General features: G+C 39.2%; 1 protein-coding gene across 6 annotated transcripts in view; it reads left to right on the top strand.

Moving 5' to 3' along the window:
- PMS1 (PMS1 homolog 1, mismatch repair system component) overlaps positions 1-16,744 on the top strand; it is a 43,598-nt gene that overhangs the window by 5,614 nt on the left and 21,240 nt on the right. For 4 of the 6 annotated variants that reach the window (XM_088058500.1, XM_014259088.2, XM_088058501.1 and 1 more), the window contains exons 3-6: positions 575-757; positions 2,680-2,782; positions 3,894-4,057; positions 14,991-15,107. In XM_088058500.1, coding sequence (XP_087914626.1) covers positions 575-757; positions 2,680-2,782; positions 3,894-4,057; positions 14,991-15,107 — 567 coding nt within the window. The remainder of the gene's footprint in view (positions 1-574; positions 758-2,679; positions 2,783-3,893; positions 4,058-14,990; positions 15,108-16,744) is intronic. The other 2 variants (XM_014259089.2, XM_088058502.1) reach the window with 2 other exon arrangements.

The following is a 16,744-nucleotide window of genomic DNA, read 5'->3' as shown; positions in this document are numbered from 1 at the left end:
TTCTTTTTGTAAAGTACTGTATCTCTCTACAAAATTTTTATTACTCTCACCATTCATGCTATGCCCTCCATTAGAATTTCAATTTCTGTGTATTGAACTTGGAAAACAGAACTTGGAAAATGTGGTGGAATCACATCAATCAAAATTGAAACTGAAAATGGCATGAAGTGAGGGTCTAGTGAATTTAATGGATGCAGAGCTGCATTCAAGTGGTTTCAAAAAAACTGATGCCAAGTGGGTAGGAGAGGTGAAAAGAGGTGAAAAATCTTCAGCTTTCCAGCTATAGGTCCTCTTTAGAGCTTAGGTCTCCTTTGGTTTTGCTGTTTCCAAATCACAGGATATGTGATGTTATCTGTTATTTAATTGGAGAAACCATCACTATTACCCTAACATGGTATATTTTTCCTTCTATTTTTTTTCCTTAAACAGAGACATTTAATGGTTGCTCTGTTCCTCCAAACAAGCAAAACTTCCGCTTCTGTATGGATAGTTAGCAGCTGTAACCTTAGCTGCTTCAAACTTGCGTCTTAATTAATTTAGTTGTTTCACTGCTCCTGTTTTGTTCTTTGTTTAGGAAAATTATGGGTTTAGCAAAATAGAGGTAAGAGACAATGGCAGTGGAATCAAGGTTGATGATGTTCCAGTTATGGCAGTTAAACACTATACCTCAAAAATCAGCTCTTCTGAGGACCTTGAAAGGCTGACAACGTATGGTTTCCGTGGGGAAGCTTTAGGATCGATTTGCAGCATATCAGAGGTGAGCACTTGCTATAAATGTGTAGCCTTTGTGTTACGATTTTTGTTGTCTGTATGTTCGGGAAAGTTTTGTTCTGTGCAGAGTTTAAATGTTGCAGCAGCCTGCCAGCATATGCTGCCTTTCTCCCCAGCCCCAGAAGCCATGTCATATGAATTTATTGTCTGTATCAGTCCTGCCTTTCTGTCACACAGGTCACAACAGTGCTCTGTTTATTTTGCTCAATCAGAACAGGTAACAGACAGATTGTGTTGTATTCTCCTTCCTTTTGTATCAGGGAGTATCTTGGAGTATCAGGGAGTCAAAGATGATAGTTGGCTTTGCTACATGAATTAGGCTAAACCAAGAGAGGAGCAGCAGGTGATGGCCAAGAGAAGTAATTTCAGGGAAATGATGGCCCACGTAGCCACCATTCCAGTAACAATTTCTGCATTGTTATCTAGGTGATCAGCAGTCATGGGATCTTGCTGGGCTCCTTATTGCCCTTTGACATGTATGTGACTGCAATTGCACAAACTTTGTCCCTGTGTGTAAACAGGAACCTGCTACCTGACCTGAGTCTGAGCCATATGTTTGTGTTAAGAGGATTGGCAGTGTACTGACATTTGCGACTTGTTGGCTAAAAGTAAATATGTTTGTTCAAACCATCTGAAAAGCGTTCAGCCTGCTAAAGGCACAGCATCTGCCTGTTCTCTTGTGCTCTCCCATTCTGAATTCATGCTGCACCAAGGTCAAGTTTTGGATTCAAGTCTGTCGAGGATTAGATTGTGGAGGAAGATATACCAATGTCTGTGTCTGGCTGGAACCATCAACTGTTGAGGGCAGGAGAGATCATCTTACAGCTTCACTCCTTGGTACCTTGCACTGAATTCACATTGCGCTAAGCAGGAGTGGGTTGTGTATTTGAATGGAGATTTCCAAAGATGCTTACAAAGGTGTTGGTGTTTTGATAGATGATGACAGACCTCAATCATTGGTTCCTTCTAATGAGCTCTCAGAGCAGAATGCCATCTGTTCAGAGCTTCTAATCAGCTCTATGGTATGTTTCATAAGAGATGGGAGGTGGCCTGAGTGTATGAAGTGCTTTAATAGGTATTACTCCATGTGTCAGTAATTATATTAATTAACACTCCTGGCATTAATTGTGTTCTGCCTACCTAAACTGCCCTCTGAAATTTCAGTTTGGAGGTACTTTGCTATTGGCCCTTAAGTAGGTCTGCAATACTGTAATTTACAGTTAATCAGTTATTGTTTTTCTCTCCAGGGGCATGACTGAATGCTGAATTATTCATGTGAGACACTAAAATAAACCAAAATATCCTGAAACATGTGTGTTGAACTTTGTCTTCCAGGTGGTTAAAGGGCAGTGTTTCTGTTATTCACAATGTTGCTACCTGAACTCTGATTTATGACTGCTCTTGCTAAAGCAATCTGTGCATTACCTTAATGGCTTACAAAACTTTCTGTGACTGATTGCCAGACATGTTTAGGTGTGGAAAGATAATATATTGTTTGTTTGAGAGTAGTCTTTAAGTTTGTGGAATCTCACATGAATTTAAGTTGTCATAGTGTGTTTGCCTCACAGAGCGTAAAAATATAGACCTGTCAATTGATAAAGTTTATTTAATCTGTGCTAGAATAGAAAATAGAGCAGTGTGTGTTGTAGATAATAGGAATTGCTGTGCTTTTTGAAGCAGTGTGTAGAAATGTTTTTAGTTAAATGGCAGGAAACATGCAGAATAATGCGGAATGTTTCTGTGCCTGTAAGAAATACGTGTATAAGAAAAATTTTATAAACTAATTAAATGTAGTTACGGTGACTAAAGTAGCAGAGTGGTGAGTGTGGTAGCAAAGCTTATCTAAGCTCATTCTGAACTTTGTCTATCCCTGATTAATGTAGGGTTTTTTTCAATCACTCTCTTCAGGTTTTGGTCACAACAAAGACAGCTGCAGATGATTTCAGCATTCAGTATGCTTTGGATAGCAACGGGCATGTAACCTCTAAAAAGCCTTCCCATCTTGGGCAAGGTAGGCTATCACTGTTCTGGTGTTGCAAGGTGACAGATGTATTTTGTGTTCCTCTGAGGCTCTATCTGATGTTGAAATACTTGCTGGGTATTTAAAGGCTGAGTATGAAATCTTTGCAGCTGTAAACGTTTCTTGCCTTGTGTCTGTCAGCTGAGAATGTGTTGTCATAGCGTAAGAAGTGGTATGTCTTGGAAGTTGTTCTAGATTGTAATTATAAACTAGTTTCTCCTTCTCTGACTCACTTCTTCAAGCTGACAGTGGAAATAAAACCTGTAAAAATTAAATGATCCAAGTCTGTATAAGTACATGAAAGATTTCTTCAGGATCAAAGTAATGTTTCTGTACATAGCAAAATCCTTGCGTAAAGGAGGAAGAGTTGTCCTGCTGCCATGCATAGGAATTGCTGGAAGCAGCATGGCTGTAGGACCTGGCAAAGTCACAGTTCTTTCTAACCTGCAAGAAGGGCGTGTACCTAATTTTTACTAAAGATTCTTTTTAAGATTTAGCCTGTATAGTGTTTTCCACAGCTGGAAAGCCTGCGGGTTGCAGTGTCTTGTCTTTCATAGAAATCGTTGAATTCTCTGATATTTAATGCTTTGCAAGGTCTTTATGGGCTAGGAATTTATGTAGTTGTGTTGGTAGATGAATATTCCTCCTCCTATTGTGTAGTGTACCTTGAGCAGAAGTATTTGGCACTTCAGATACTACCCTAAAGCAAGTGCTTGTGAAGGCCCATAATGACACACGGTGTTCCTTTGCCTCCAGATATGTGTGATTAGATTCTAGTTAATTAATCATTTTGCTAATGAAAGCTAACTTAAGCATTGAGAGAGTCTTCAACTTTATTTAGTGCTGATTCTTGCTATTGTTAGTGTGTATGAAAGAAAGCTTAATGCTGCAGTCATAACTAAATAAAGGAGAAGAATCAAAATTCTTGAGATACCTTTTGTGGGGGGATGGCAGATAATTTGGTGTATTTCTTCTCATGCTAATAACCTGATTTAGTGCAGCAGTATGCAAACCTGTCTAAATAAAAATAGTTTTTGTAATATCCAGTCAGTGATTTGCTTTCAGAGTAATTTCTACTTTATTTTTTATTACCTGCTTGCAGGTACCACAGTAACAGTCCTAAATTTGTTTAAGAATCTTCCTGTAAGAAAGCAGTTTTACTCAACAAGTAGAAAATGTAAGGAAGAACTGAAAAAAGTCCAAGATCTACTGACAGCATATGGTATTATAAAACCAGACCTGAGGATAACATTAACACATAATAAGGTAATAATGAGGTTTTTTTCTGTCAGCTGTCTTAAGGATTGGTTTCTAATGAATCCATGCAGTTCATGTAGTACTTATATAAAATCTTTCATTCCTAACATTTTTTCTTGGATCATAGCTTTGTTTTGGATGTCCACTTACTTTTTTTCCTTTCATAAGTGTATATTTATAATGGCTACAGATTTTGATGTTAAACCCCTAAACATTCAGGCTCAGGTATTTTTGGTCTCTTGCAACAGATGCCTGGTTAGAGATATGAAGTATAAAAATTATTTTACATGCTAGTGGTTAGTAAAGAAGGTGGTGTTTTGCAAACAAAATGAGAACTTACTAATCATGGCGCCTGATAAAGTGTTAACCAAAGCCTTTTGAAAAAACTTGCAAAACTTACTATTTTAGGCTGTCTACCTGGATAGAAGCTATAGTTCATACAGGCAGCTTGCTGTATTCTGAGTCATAAGAGCTCAGTACATAACAATGGTTTTATTTTAAAAGGCTAGAATTTAACATAACAAATTTCATTGGCTGTATCCTGGCTTTTTACCCCTCTGAGGAGGAAGCTGTGCTAATGAACTTCCAAGTTTCCACAAAGTAGACAGTGACATCTCGTGGCCAGATCCCTCAGCAATTCTGATCTGTTCTGAAATGATGCTGTTTGTTGGTATTTGTCATGCTCATTGAGACTTGATCAGTTACCCCATCAATCAAACATTCACGCTTCAGTTCCTTTTCAGTGGGAGTAGGAGAAGGCACTGTGTGCTTTTCTGAAATGACAACAGATCGCCCTTCCTTTTCTGGGCTTGTTTAATATGCTTTGATTGTATTTATGTATGTATTTTTAGATATCACTGTGTAGATACTGTGAAAAACTAAAGCTGGCTACAGAATTAGTATTTCAAGGCTGAAAAAGAGTAGCTACTTGCAGTCTTATTTCATTGCAATCACTGAGAATTTGAAACCAGATATCTGGGGGGGTGTCTGCTTCCAAGATTGTACTGAGCTCCTCGACGTATCAACCAGTGGTTGACAATACTGGTCTTAAATGTTGGTTAATAAAATTAATTTTGTCTTCTTGGTGGTTTGTTTTTTCCCTCTCCAACAAGTCACAATGTTGTTTTCTTGATGGTATTTTGATTTCATCCTTTTGATCTATGAGTATCTTAGGGTAGTTTTTTCTCTGCTTATTTTAATCCAGTGGCAGTAAGGTACAAGAAGATGATCACTCGTATGTTTCCCAATACTTCCTGCAAAAATGGTTTGAAGAGTGGCATGATAGTTGCCATTGCACATTGGGAGGTTTTTTTGCACCTCTCTTATTAGCTTCAGAGGTACATTCTTTAATACTCAGCTTGAGGGGTTATATGAACGGCTAAAAAGTTTCAGTCATTGTAATGAGGAGATAGTGCTGGTTTTTTGTACTCTTTATTTTGTACTGGTAGCCTTTTGTTAATTTTTAAAAAGAGGAAAAGAAGTGAGAAAGTGCTCAAACATTTCATCACAAGAGGTCGCTCAGTAGCTATTGCTGAGATGGGGAAATTAAAGGCTTGAGTAGAGTCTGTCTCTGTGTGTGTGGAGATGCTTTAAAACAGTCTTAAAGTTAAAAACTGAATGGAATTTTAAAAAATTTGAATTCAGATTCCTGTCTTTCTACTGACATTGGCATTCTGTGCAAAATGAAAAGTCGCATGTTGTATCACACCTTTTAAAAAATTTGAAATTCTGGCTTTCCAGTGTGTAGCAACTTGCAGTAGGTCAATGGTTCATTTGTTTTACCTTATCACAGAACATGAATATTCTTTATTTCTTTTGCCTTTATATGCTAAATATTGTTGTCATTACAATTATTAATTTGGATCAGGAAGGTGTTTTTTCTATACAGACACTATAGCCTATCTGTGCTATAGTAATACTGTGCTGAATAGTGTTGTTGGTGATTTTTTTTTTTATGTGTGGCTGTTATATTTTTGTTAGAAATGTACTACTATTCTTAGAATACCTTTATTTTTTATGTAGCTCATAGATTATATGTTCATTTAAAAGACAAATTGTATATGCAGTTATTCAGAGGACTTCTTAGAATCCCAAATTCTTGAGGCTGAGCCAGTACTTTCTGTTGCAATGGAAGAAGAAACATGTTGGGAGTATGATCAGGTTCCAAGGCTTAAAAGAGCAAGAAGATAGCAGAGATGAGCTATTACAGAAGAAGACCAGGAAAGATGGATTGAAAGACTAGAAAAAGTAGTAAGTGAAAAAAGTGTAAATGAAAATGTATTTCAAGGAAGTTTTCTAAATAAATTACAAAACCAGTACTTAATAGCCACACCAGAAAACAAAACCAAAAACAACCCTCCCCCAGGAAAACCATATCCCCCCAGTTTTTAAAGTCCCATCTTTTATAGGAAATTGAAAGCGAATGGTGGGTTGGATGGGGTTTGAGCAACTGGTCTTGAGAAAGGTGCCCATGGCTGGGGAGTTGGAAGTTGGTCTGCATGGTCCCTTTCAAGCCAAACTATTCTGTGAAAGGCTTTGCTGGGGAAGAATGAAATAAGGCTGAAGCAAAGTATGTGAGGTTAGGCATCTGAAAATGGTTGCCTGATTGATTCCAGCAGAAACTTACTTGGGCAAGTCAAGCCTCTTATTGAGCTGTTGAAGTATAGATGGTTTTAGGATGCATGCTACACTGCATGTTGAATTTCCACCAGGTTTGATTGGGTTTTTTCAAAAGGTGTGTGTTTTATGTTTTTGAATGAAATTTCCAGAAATTTTTTCTTCTTCCTACATTTCATGTCTGTGTTAATTTGGAAAATATTGATTGCCATAAAGTGTGGTTCTTCACAGAAAAGAAGTCAGAAAAGGTCTTCCAGCCTTTGGTTGATTTTTAGTGGGTAAGAAAATAGATAATCTCTCTTCCTCCTCAGATTTAATTATTGTGGACTCTCCATCAGTGACTTTCCAAGATTGGAAACACTCAATTCCTCTTTCTGCTCAGAATGTTTTGTTTGCATTAGCAATAAATAATGAATCACTTTGCAGATCAACCCTTGAAGTACTATTGCTATTTTGACAACTTGGATTAGCTAGTGCTCCTTCTTTTTATGAAGGTTTATCCTGCCAAGACATTCTTTGAATACTGATAATGTTGATCCTCTTGCCAGTATGGTTATGTTAGAAAGAGGTATTTTTCTTCTTTCATCACCATGTTCCTTGAAAGCATATTGAATAATGAGACAGCCAAATGGAAATAATTTACATGAGTATTCAGCAAGTTTATTTAAAGTTAATGTTATCTGAAGGCGTGTTAAGAACATTTCAAAGTCAGCTACTGCTTAAACTGCCTCAAATCCTTCAGCCCCAAATGCTGTATTCTAGCAACCTGTGAGCTCTGGCTGTGTTTTACCTAAGGTGGTAAAACACAGCTTTTAGTAGTTCCAGCACTTCTCTGGAACTGCAGTTTTCACACTCTTCTCTGTTTAATACCGCTAGCCCTTGGCTCAGTCTCTACAAACCACTGATGTTGAAGAAATATCCGTCTGTTTTGTAAGACTGATGGTATGGAATGCTTTAATTCTGTTTCAATTGCCTTTATTCCACAAATGCCAAAATGACCAAGGACACCCAGTAACTATACCTATTTTAACAATATCAGATATTATAGAATCAAAAAATTTTCAGCAACAGATGGTTTAGATGGTGCCTATCAGCAGGTCATACTGTGTACAACTGGCCCCATGTCTTGTGCAAAGTACAGATGAGCCATAAGTAGGCTCTGTAAATTTTCCAGTTCCTGTTGGGGAAAACTTGGCATAAGTGAATATTTTTTTTCACACATAACATTTTGAAGCTTGGTCACATGCAGTTCTGCCTAGAACTGTTTCTTGTTTGTTTCTCAAGAGAGTCACAAGTCAATTTTTTTGATGCAAAGTCCATTTAAAAAATCTTGTAATAACTGTGGGTAGTATTCTTCCCCAAAACCCCTTTTGTTGGTGGTGCTGACTTAAAGGATGCCATCTTTATGTTTTCTTTACAGTAGGTCTCCTCTATTTTCCAAAGTTGCATAATTTTAACCAACATTTTGTTTGAAATAATCCAAATCCAGGGTTTTTTTTTTGTGTCCCTGCCCTCTGTAATAAGTGTGGGTTTTTTGAGATTGAGTGTGTTAGGGTAAATTTACTATTTTTAATAATGTCAGTATACTTTGCAATCATTCATTGTGCTTCCAAGCTCCGCTGTAGCTGCATGTTGAAAAGAAATCTGAATTATGCAGAAATAGCAGCACATAAACTCTATCTTGAGTTGGAAAGGCTACTCTGTTTAATGTAATGATGATGAATGAAATCCCCCCTTAATCTGCGTGTCTTAAAATATAAAGAGGAATTATGATTAAGAATCTACAGCCAACATGCTTCCATGCTAACCTGGATTACAGCTCAGTCTTTGCTTCTATTCGTTGTTCAGTGGCTTTGCTGAGAAAGCCAAACAGAGAGTTAATTATGGTGGTTTTTTTGTGCTGAGGACACCTGTCCACTAGGAAATGCGCTGAGACCCTCAACTCAATTTACATCAGCCAGAGAACAGCTGCCAGATGGTAACTACTTTTGGTCACTACCAACCTGGTTGAATTTGAACTGGTGACCCAGAGGTGAAATGCTTTATATCCTATTACTAATTCCTTGAGGTTTCCAGTTTCTCATCCATCACTTTTTTCAAATGGCAGCACAGTATATGTCTAAAATCTCAAAACAATTACTGTTTCACATATGCAGTGTGTATTGCAGAATCTGAGATGTGCCTTTGCAAGGCTTTTGGACCTACACTGTCAGCTTAAAAAGGTTAGTGGAAAAAAAGGTATTTCCAAAACCACGTGGGAACTTTCCCTCTTCTTTAGCAATGTACTTTGTCACTGTTATATGTTATTTTTGTTAACTGCTGGTTTACAAAAGGCTTTTGAACCTCCCTTTATTTAAATAGAATTCACTGGGATGTTGTACATTTTCTGAATCACAGTTTTGGATTGGAAACTGAGTTTTGACAGCAGTTTGGTTGTTTAGGAGGCTTTATTTATTTATTTTTTCCTCCAGCTAGGGAAGAGGAATTTAATAGAATCTTAGAATGTCTTGAGTTGGAAGGGACCCACAGGGATCATTGGGTCCAACTGTTGGCTCTGCACAGGATAGCCCAAGAGTCCCACCATGTGCCTGAGAGCATCGTCCAAATGCTTCTGGAACTCTGTCATACTTGGTGCTGTGACCACAGGCCTGGGGAGTCTGTTTCAGTCCACCCTCTAGGGGAAAGAAGCTTTTCATAGAATCAGAGAATTTTTAAGGTTGGAAAAGACCTCCAAGAGCATCAGGCTCAACCTTTGACCAAATACCACCATGCCCACTAAGCCGCATTGTGAAGTGCCACGTCTGCTCAGTGTTTGAACACTCCCAGGGATGGTGGCTCCACCACTTCCCAAGGGAGCCTGTTCCAATACCCAACCACTCTCGCAGTGTAGAAATTTTTCCTAACACCTAACCTGGAATCTCCCTGGTGCACCAGGGGAGGCCATGTCCCCTTGTCCTGTTGGTGGTTGCCTGGGAGAAGAGTCTGACCCCTATCTGCCTATGACCTCCTGTGAGGTAGGGAGTGATAAGAATGCCTCTGAGCCTTCAGGCTAAACACCCCCAGCTCCCTTGGGCTCTCCTCATCACACTTGTGTTCTAGCTTTACTGCCCTTCTCTGGACACACTCCAGCACCTCCACGTCTTTTTTGTAGTGAGGAGCCTAGGACTGCACATAGGACTTGGGGTGTGGCCTCAGCAGTGATGAGTACAGAAAGACAATCACTGCCCTGGTCCTGCTGGTTACGCTATTACTGGTAGAGAGCAGGATTCCAGTGGTCTTCTTGTCCACCTGGGTACACACTGGCTCATTTTCAGCTGCAGTCAACCAGCACCCCTAAGTCATTTTCTAGTGGACACCTTAATAGCCACTCTTCCCCCAGCCTATAGTGCTGCAGGGGATTGTTGTGATCCAAGTTCAGGACCTGGCAATTCATCCTTTTGAACTTCACGCCACTGGCTTTGGCCCATTGATTCAGCCTGTCCAGATCCCTCTGCAGAGCCTTCCTGCCCTCCAGCAGATCAGCACTCCCATCCAACGTGATGTTGCCTGTAAACTGACTGAGGGTGCACTCAGTCCCCTTCTCCAGATCATTGGGAAAGATGTTAAACCGGCCTGGCCCTGCTACTGAGCCCTGGAGAGCACCAGTAGTGACCAGCTGCCAACTGCATTTCATTCTATTCACCACCACTCTCTGGGCTTGGCTATCCAGACAGAGTGCATCCAAAAAGAGTGTGCCTGTCCAAGCCATGGGCTTTCAGTTTCTCCAGGAGAATGCTGTGGGAGACAGTGTCCAGGACTTTAATGAAGTTTAGGTTACATCCACAGCGTCACCTGGTCACCTGGTCACAAGAGGAGATCAGGTTTTCTGAACACCCTTGGCTGAACATGTGTGATTAAAGCAATCAAAAAAGCACATGACTCTCAATGGTCTTTGGAATTCTTTAAAGGCTTTGAAGACAGGTGTTACCAGATAAAGATCCTTGGCTCCTTCTAATGTGTTAGCTCCTCTCCTGACTTACCTCCTAACTCCCAAATCCAAGCATTTCTCCACTGTGTCATGCTCAAGAAAGTCTTTTCGTTGAGAGGGTGCTCTCGTGTCATGAAAGGGAAATCTGAGTAAGGAATACACTAGAATTTGTAGAATGAACAGTCCCGTGGAACATGACTGTCTTTCAACAAATCCCCTTGACAGCTCTAATATCCAATGCCCATGGGATAGACAGGTGTGTAGCTGCATCTGATGAGGGGAAAAATGGTGCCTTGAGTTTCTCTACTGCGTATCTCCACTGGTAATTGTCCCAGCATCACATCCAAAATGGAGGGGGCAACTGATTCCTTAGGGGGTGAATATAAAATATCTAGGAAAATAAATCATTGGTTGCTTAATTTTTTTATAAGCTAAATTGAAAAGTTGTTGTGATTTCTGTTTTCAAGGGCAGTTTATATATGGGTTCCCTTTTAGTAAGGTAACTTACCATTGGTTTAAAACAATTCACCAGTTAAGGTGTGGAGCTGAAAAACAGCAGTGCTTTTCAAGGCTGGCATTCTAAAGAATGTGGTAAAAACTTTATATTGATCCATTTTGATCTTAGCAGATAGATTTTCTTCCACTGCAGAGAATGTGCCAGCCCTTGGATCTAGGTGTCTGTGCATCTTTAAGCTGAAGAGGTTATAGGCATTTTACCGGATGATGTGGTTTTGTTTCCCTTGGGCTCAATTCAAACTTGGGATATTGCTGCCTAGTTTTGTTCCTGTTTGTGTACTCCTTTAACAGGTAGGCAGCAGTGCTTTCAGTTGAAGCCTAATAAGCTATTAGGTTTTTAGTCAAGAAGCTAAGAAACCTACTTGCCCAAAGAGTTATCTTCAGTGAGATCTCACATGCCAGGATGACTGGATTTTTGAAACATGTAGTACAAAACTAGAGAGACTGCGAAATGCAGTTCTCTTTTAAAGATCTAACTCACGTTACCAGCCTACAGCTCATGTATAACTGCTTGTTCAACTAGACTTTTACACCCTCAGGCTTTATTACAGGGTGAATAATATGACTGTCATGAAATAAAGAAAATAGGTGGGATTTGGGTACTGAAAGTTTACTTTAAGTGCACTACCATTATGTAGTAAGAAGGTAAATGGAATGAGGCAATTTAACTCATAGCATCATAATTGCACCGAAGTAGCCACAGTTGGAAGCAGCAACTGATCCCAGCTCTGAGACCTTCCTTTTATCTGGGACTGCAAATCACTGTAGCTGCTGGTAGAAATTCTAAAATATGAAGGATAGTTAGGGATGCAGAGCAACTGCTTTTTTTTTCCTCTGTTCTTCTTTGGGGTCTTTTAAGAAACAAATACTGAGCAACTCTTAATTCTTCCTAGTGCTGTATAGTAGGGACAAGAGGTTGCACACTCTTTTACCACACTTTACACATTTTTCAAGGAATCCTTCTGTGCTGTATGCATTCATCCTGAAATAACATGCCTAGTCTGTGTGTGCATGGAGTCATAGAATCATTTAGGTTGGAATGTACGTTGTCATCCTCCACAAAAGTATGCCTGTATCCTAGGGCTGCATGGGGTGGAGAAATAGGTACACCCAGAGACACACATGATTATCTTCTGCATACATGCAATAGATTTTATATGCGTTGATCTGGATCGTGCAATCCCCTTCAATGAAACAGAGAGGTGGAATATATTTGGCTCGCTCTTGCAGAACCTAAGATGGGCCATATGTAATAATATATCTTTGAGTAGGCTGTTTCTGCAGCGTCATCATACTGACTAGAGTCAGATTCTTCCTTGGCTCAGCCTAGACACCCGCTTTATATGACCTAGAAAAAAAATATGGGGGGTGTGTGAGGGGTGTATTTTTAGCTAAACTAAAGGGTATAAGCAAGGTTAAAAAAATAGGATATTGCAGAAACCTCATGGCAACACTTCCCAAAATAAATGAAATGGAACAGGCATTGTTTCTCAGATTTTTTTAATGCCTGTTGATACATCTGGGCAACCTAGAAAAATAATTTTCTGTAAATTGCCATCTCTTCCCATGTTGTTGCTTCATAATGTGCAGTCAGGGCTAAAAATGAATACACGCTTTATTCTGTCTTTATGTAGTGTAGAAATTTAGGAGTTGCATGGCCTCTTTAGTTTGTGGCTTTAATTTAACCTACAGTGATAACTATTTCCTAAAATTCTGTTCGTAGTACTGGGTATAAATACCTGATGAGTATATGACTATTTAAAAAACTAATCTGAACCTATTACAGTATCCACTTTTAGCAAGTGTGAATATAGTACATTCTCTTTTTCTACAGCTTTCTTAAAACCACCTTACACAAGTGATCTTTTCACAGTTCTGAGTATCAGCCATTCTAGCAGGTCAAGCTGTGTAATAACCTCGCATTAATCAGCAGCTAAGATTTATATCTGTACCTGCAGCATCACACTAGGATACCCTAAAATAAACAGCATGATGTTTATATTAGTCATGTAACAAGTGTCTTTCTCAGTTTGGTCACATGCATTTAATTTAAAATATATCCAGTAAAGAAAAAAATCACTTGGCACTTTCTGTTTCCATTTTAAGTAATCAATTTTAAAATAGAAGCAGTACAGGATATGTTTTATAAGAGGAGCTATAAAGAACAGGACAGATTCTTTCATCACTCCAGAATGTCTTTGAGGAGGCTGAGAGCAGGTGTAGAGGAGAGAGGCTGAGGGACAGCCCTGGGCTGTCCTTCACCTCTGCCTGCACTGGAGCACGGGGGGACTCCCTGCCAGAGCTGTGGATACACAGCCCATAGCTCTGTTTACTTGTTTCTCCTTCTCCCCTATTTCTGTTTACTGCCCTCCGATATAAATTGTGTTTCATGTTTGAGAGATTCACCTCACTGTAGAATAACCGAGCTGTGATCCAGCATGTGCAAAGGGCTGTCAGGCTGCTCTGTAGGAGATGAATTACATTCAGGCAGGACTAAGAAGCATTCACAAATGCTGCAGAATGTACGTGGAACTGGAAAATTAAAGATTCGAGAAATAGTTTAGGGTCAACAGTCTCAAAGCTTTACAATTCCACCTGTCCTGTAGGAAAGGAATATCATGTTCCAGGAGAACCATGTTCTTCTGTGGAATTCACCCCTGAAGGCCAGCAAATATCCCACTGGACAGGTGGAATTTTAAGGCTATGTATAGCATTTCTTGAGATGGGTGCATGTGCATTTTTCGCTTTATCACCATCCTTTCACTTAATAGCCTGTACTTGAATACTGTGAGCTCATTTTGAATTTATTGAACACCTAGTACCTGCTGAAAGTATAAATTTTAACAGCACTGTAACATCCAATCTAAAATGCAACATTCTGCATTATTTTTCCTTTTGTGTTTAAAGGTTGCATATTGAATACACTCAGACAGCTAACAGTGGCAAAAATGAAGTGGTCCTGAGTGTAGCAGTCTCAGTTGCCTAGAAGCAGAAAACCAACCAAGGATAACATTTTTATTGTTGATACACAGCAATGAAAGTCAGCAAATTCAGAATTAAATATCATTAGTGATAGACAAAATTTCACCTCCCAAAGTAGCTAATACCTTCTGTATGCCTAAGTGGACTTGCTGTTGCAAGTTGCAGTTCATATTGCCTTACTGTACTTACTAAGTCTTTGTAATAATATTTCAAGACATGTAGCTAATACAGCAAATGATCCCTCACCCTTCTAACTTGAACATCAAATTTTCATTAGACAAATAACTGCTTTTCTAGTACATACAGTTCCTTAGAAACCTCTTTTCTTTCTAAATGGCAGGCTTATCATAGACCTAGAGTATCCAGGTGAGAGCTGGACAGCTAATAGCCTGATCTCTACCAAAACAACCTCTTTGGTATAAGTAACTTAAGCAGTGCAGTGCCCACCTTCAAATATTGACCAGCTTGTGAGAGACATGTCATAAACCCTCACTTCAACTTCTCAGGAAAAGCGCAAAGCCCACTGCTGTACCTATAAGAGGAGAAGTACTATTTGTAATGATTTGGTTTTAACAGTTGCCCTCAGGTACAGAAGTCCAGAATAGCCACAAACCATGGATGAAGACAAGCTTTGCTTAGTTTTCCAGTTGATGTGTGTCTAAATTAGTAATACAATATGAGAAGACGTGTCAAAAGGTACCATATCAAATCTGTTAACACTGAAAGTTGTGATTTTCACAGGGTCAAGGTACAGAATGTTACATATACAGTGTGTGTGCAGTTGCATATGCATGTTCATAGACATGACATGAGTTCAACAAATATAATGTCAAAAATTTGACTCTGTGCCATTTGTTTCAGGCAGTTATTTGGCAGAAGACCAGGGTATCAGATCACAAAATGGCCTGTATGTCAGTTCTGGGAACAGCCATTATGAGCAGTATGGTACCTTTTCAACACTGCTGGGAATATCCTGAGGTGAGTTTAAACTTCTTTCTCCCAAATTCACTTCAGGTCTGTCAATGAAGAGAGCTAAACAAATATTCAAAAAATAAGGAGGCTTTGAAAAAGAAGATGCGTCTCCAGACTGACATCTGATTAATGCATCTGCTTCTATTACTGTCCTCTCCATAAAATTAATTGGTTTGGTGGTTGAAAATCCACTCCAAGAATCATCTCATCAGGACTCATGTGGCACTGATCAGATGGCAGTAAAAACAGTTGTGATGACAAATGCAGAATTGCTGATTGCTCAGAGATGTCTCAGTTGGGATTCCTGGCCCACAGGCAGGTTGTGCTCTGATTAATATCTAAGCATTTAGATGGTTCTCATCTTTGTGGCCTCTTAGCCTTGTACTCTAAAGAGTATCCCCTCAATTTCAGTGGGGGCACCTGAGCAGCAGAAGGAATGCATACTTAGAAGGGCAAGTTATGCAAATTTCCACTAAACACGTATTTCAACAAAATACTTTCTAGTTTTCAAAAAATTCAGTATTCTTGGCTTCTTTTGCCATGTCTGAAAATGAGGGAATTCCCCATGATACCTCCCTTTGTCTAATGTTTTCAAAAATGTTTCACTCTGCTTCCATTTTTGTTGGAGACATTTTTATTAAAGGGGAATCTTGCTACCTTGGAACCTTCTAGGCTGCATTTTCATGTATCACGTAGTAATAAACCTTGACAGGATGAGGTGAATCACTGTAGAGTCACAATGGCTCTTAGACACAACTTAGCAATGCTGCATTCAGCATGGTGCTTAATAATATTATTCAAAGTCTCACTGTTTATATGTACAGCTTAATAGCATTATTCAAACTTAATTGTTGAGTTTGCCAGAATGCTTTTATACATGCAGTGAAATGAGGGGAAACAAAGCAAAGCCACTTCTTGTACTTTACAAAGTTTTAGTTGTTTATGTCTGAACAGAACATCCAGACTTACTCTTCCGTGAATGTAGCTTGGATGTGCCCCCAGGACAAGTGCAGGGGGCTCCGAAGGGAAGATAAGGGGGTATTTAGAAGGGACTAACTTGGAGGAGGCACTTAGGTTCTCACATTACTTCTCTGCTATATCATGAGGCATCCATATTCCTTGAATAGAAGTTGGGGAACATTCCATCTCTCTCTCCGTCTCTAAATAGTGTGTAAAATACCATGTGCATCATTTATAGGTGTATAAGTGATCCATGCATAATGTCGACGTTCAGAAACTGTGGACATTTATAAACTAGGCAGCCAAACATTACGGAGTGACAGAGTTAAGTTGCCTGTGTAACCATTTTTTCCCCCTTTCAGTGCAGGTATTGGAACAGGTATTTAAGGGCAGGCATATACTGCTTATTTCCCTGCCCATGTGGTCTGTGTCTCATTTGCTATACAGACCAGAAGGCAGCTCTTTAATTCTTTTAAGTCCTATTTGTTAATTGTGTACCTTCATGCTCCTTTGCTGCAAAGATTACTCTGAAGACAAAACTAATCTTGCTGTTCCTTACTGCAGAGGTAAAACTTCTTCAACAAGTCATCCAGGGATTTTAAAGACTTCTTGAAAGAAGAATGAATGAAACTGAATGAAACAGGAACACATTTCAAATTAGATTTGAAGCTAATCAGGAACTA

The sequence above is a fragment of the Pseudopodoces humilis genome, chromosome 8 (assembly GCF_049639895.1).
Source record: "Pseudopodoces humilis isolate 2021_Gansu_Grassland_sample_001 chromosome 8, ASM4963989v1, whole genome shotgun sequence".
Taxonomy (NCBI): domain Eukaryota; kingdom Metazoa; phylum Chordata; class Aves; order Passeriformes; family Paridae; genus Pseudopodoces; species Pseudopodoces humilis.
Note: the sequence above shows the minus strand (reverse complement) of the source record. Positions and strands in the feature narration are given on the sequence as shown.